The sequence below is a fragment of the Nicotiana attenuata genome, unplaced genomic scaffold, assembly GCF_001879085.1.
Source record: "Nicotiana attenuata strain UT unplaced genomic scaffold, NIATTr2, whole genome shotgun sequence".
NCBI lineage: Eukaryota > Viridiplantae > Streptophyta > Magnoliopsida > Solanales > Solanaceae > Nicotiana > Nicotiana attenuata.
In genome coordinates, this window is record NW_017675280.1 from 67,273 (window position 1) to 70,449 (window position 3,177).

The 3,177-nt window shown below is 43.4% G+C and overlaps 1 protein-coding gene across 1 annotated transcript; it reads right to left on the minus strand.

Moving 5' to 3' along the window:
* Positions 1 to 2,338: 2,338 nt before the first annotated feature.
* Positions 2,339 to 2,973, minus strand: LOC109219896 (40S ribosomal protein S12-like). The gene has a single exon (XM_019384370.1). It carries the CDS (start codon positions 2,894 to 2,896, stop codon positions 2,471 to 2,473), a length of 426 nt encoding a protein of 141 aa, XP_019239915.1. The 5' UTR covers positions 2,897 to 2,973; the 3' UTR covers positions 2,339 to 2,470.
* Positions 2,974 to 3,177: the final 204 nt, after the last annotated feature.

The window sequence follows — 3,177 nt, forward strand, 5'->3', positions numbered from 1 at the left end:
TTGCTCGCGAAAACCCCTCGAAAGTTCTCCCAAAACCGAGCTTTAGAAGTGAAAAATGAAAGAAAATGGGAACAAAGTCCCATTTTCAGAACTTAAGATCTCTGCCCAGGCCTATTTTCCACTTCTGCGGAAAATTTTCCGCTTCTGCGGAAATTTTCGCTTCCGCGGATATTTTCCGCTTCTGCGGTACCGCTTCCGCGACACTATTTCCGCTTTTGCCGTACCGCTTCCGCGGTCAATTTCCGCTTTTGCGGTTATGACGGCAACCAGCACTTTCTCGATACGGAAATGAGCACAACTCCCTCATACGATGTCCAAATTCGACGATTCTTTTTGCTATGGCTCCGAAATTACGATACGGATCTAATGGTTCAATAAAAACATAATTTGGAGCTTATTTACTCATTGTGGTACCCCTTTATGTCCAAAGATACGGCGTTGAAACATCAAATAAGAGCGCGATACAACCCGAAACACACCCGAGGCCCTCGGGACCTCAACCAAAAGCACCAAGGCATCTTAATACATTATTCAAACTTGTTCCAATCCTCAAAACACCTCAAACAACACCAAAACCATCAAATTACATCGAATTCAAGCCTAAGTTCTTCTAAAACTTTCAAAACACGCATTCGATCAAAAACATACCTGAAATAGTGAAAAGATGACGGTATAGGCTGTGTATATCCCGCTCGGTCTCCCAAGTCGCCTCCTCGGCCGACTGACCCCGCCATTGAACCTTTACTGAAGCAATGCTCTTTGACCTCAACTTTCTGATCTGTCTATCCAATATAGCCACTGGCTCCTCAACATAAGATAAATCCTTGTCCAAATGAACTTAGCTGAAATCCAACACGTGCGATGGGTCGCCGTAATACCTCCGGAGCATCGAAACCTGAAATATCGGATGAACTCCTGCCAAGATGGGAGGTAGGCCAATGTCATAAGCAACTTTTCCAACATGCTTCAATACCTCAAAAGGGTAAATAAACCTCAGACTCAATTTCCCTTTCTTCCCAATTCTCATAACGCCCTTCATAAGCGAAACTCGAAGCAGAACCCGCTCTCCGACCATATATGAAACATCACAAACCTTTCTGTCCGCGTAACCCTTCTGAGTCAATCTAGTCATAGGAGCTGCAATCGATGAAAACCCTTCCACAAAACGAGGGTAGTAACCCGCCAAGCCGAGGAAACTGCGAATCTCTGTAGCTGAGGAGGGTCTAGGCCAACTCTACACTGCCTCTACCTTCTTCGGATCCACCCGAATACCCTCACTTGATACCACGTGACCTAAGAATGCCACGGAATTCAACAAGAACTTACATTTTGAAAACTTTGCATATAATTTCTTTTCTTTCAGAGTCTGAAGCACTGTCCTCAGGTGCTGCTCATGATCTTCCGGACTCCGAGAATAGACCAAAATGTCATCAATAAAGACAATAACAAAGAGTAAAGATATTGCCGAAATACTCTGTGCATCAAATGCACAAAAACTGCTGGGGCATTGGTCAGCCCAAATGACATACATGGAACTCGTAATGATCATATTGAGTCCTGAAAGCAATCTTCGGGATAGCTGGCTCCCGAACCTTCAACGGATGGTAACCTGAGCATAAGTCAATCTTAGAAAACACCTATGCGCCCTGAAGCTAGTCAAACAGATCATCAGTACGAGGCAAATGATAGCGGTTATTCACTATAGCCTTGTTCAACTGGCGATAATCAATACACATACGCATGGAACCATCCTTATTTTTCACAAACAAGATAGGAGCACCCCCAAGGTGATATATAAGGCCGAATAAAATCCTTATCAAGCAAATTCTTGTAACTGATCCTTCAACTTAAATGAAGGTTTCACCTTATCCTTAGTCCATAACCTTAGGACAGGGCCGAAACTTCAAAATCCAACATTCGTCATAGGGTCCGAATTACACATCATCACACTGCATTAGTCTTATTTCAACACATTTCAACTTTTAATAGCGCTTAAATACTTCGAACTTGTTTTCTTCAGGATGTTACATTCTCCTACACTTAGGGTCATTCATCCTCAAATACACAACGTAGCTTATCTCTTTCTTCACACGTCTTAGGGTTTTTTTTTAAGAGTCTGTCAGACAGCCATTAGACCATCCCAGCACCCAGGTTAGGGGTTGAGAACAATCATCTACGACACCATAAACCCGAGGGCCATGGGAGGTGTTAATCACGCTCTGGTCCAATGGCCATGTCTCATCAACCAGACTTAGTTTTCTGTCTCCTTAGAACTCAAGGATACAGTGGTACGAGCCTATAGAACAGATCCTGTTCAAGTAAGGTCGTCGTCTTAGGGTTTTTTTTTTATCAAAATCTGGTTGTTTAAGAATCAAAAATGTTCCGATCGCATCTTCAAAAACAAGCTAAACGCTCTCTAAAGATAAATCCATATGTATCCTACAAAGACTAATTCAATGCTTGGTCACACTCAGTGAGACTTCACATATTCCTGAACAATGTGGAGTCCTTCTGTTTCCTCTCTAAAATCCTTTACGACAACACAACCGCAACCAACAACTTTCCTTGCTTTTCCTTCTGAATCAATCTTGCACAGACCAGCCCATTCGCCGAGGGTCTTGGCACTAGGAATTGTGATCAGGTTAACATTGTGATCAGCACATAGCGCTTTGACCAATTTCACATAGTCTGGTTGGTCGCAGTCCTCTGCCAATACACAGAGTTGGGCAGCATGCTTCTCGATAACCTTTGCACCCTCATGAAGACCTTTAGCTAACCCGCCATGAGCCCGTGACTTTCTGAGGACAATTTGCAATGCCGTCATGATATCCATGGGCTCACCAAGAGCGGGAGCAGGAGCTGGGGTCTCAGCAACAACAGCCTCTTCACCAGACATTTTCTCTTCTTGGATCTAATTCAAGATATAAACCAAACCTCCGATGAAGACAGAGCAGCGTCGGACAGTGAAGGAAAATAGAGCGTCTTAGGTTTTTTTTTTTTAGCAAATCCACTAGGCACGTGCCTAGGGCTAGTTTTACTAATAATAAAAAGCAAAAAAATAACCACATAGGAAGAGTACAAATAAGGGGGAGAATAGCACCAGTAATGTTGCCTCTATGCCTTGGCTATATAATCACTCCTCTGCGCCTCACGCCCTTATGACAGCCTCATGTAGAG

Coding starts and splice junctions, on each gene's coding strand:
- LOC109219896 (XM_019384370.1), bottom strand. CDS start 2,896: ATGTCTGGTGAAGAGGCTGTTGTTGCTGAGACCCCAGCTCCTGCTCCC.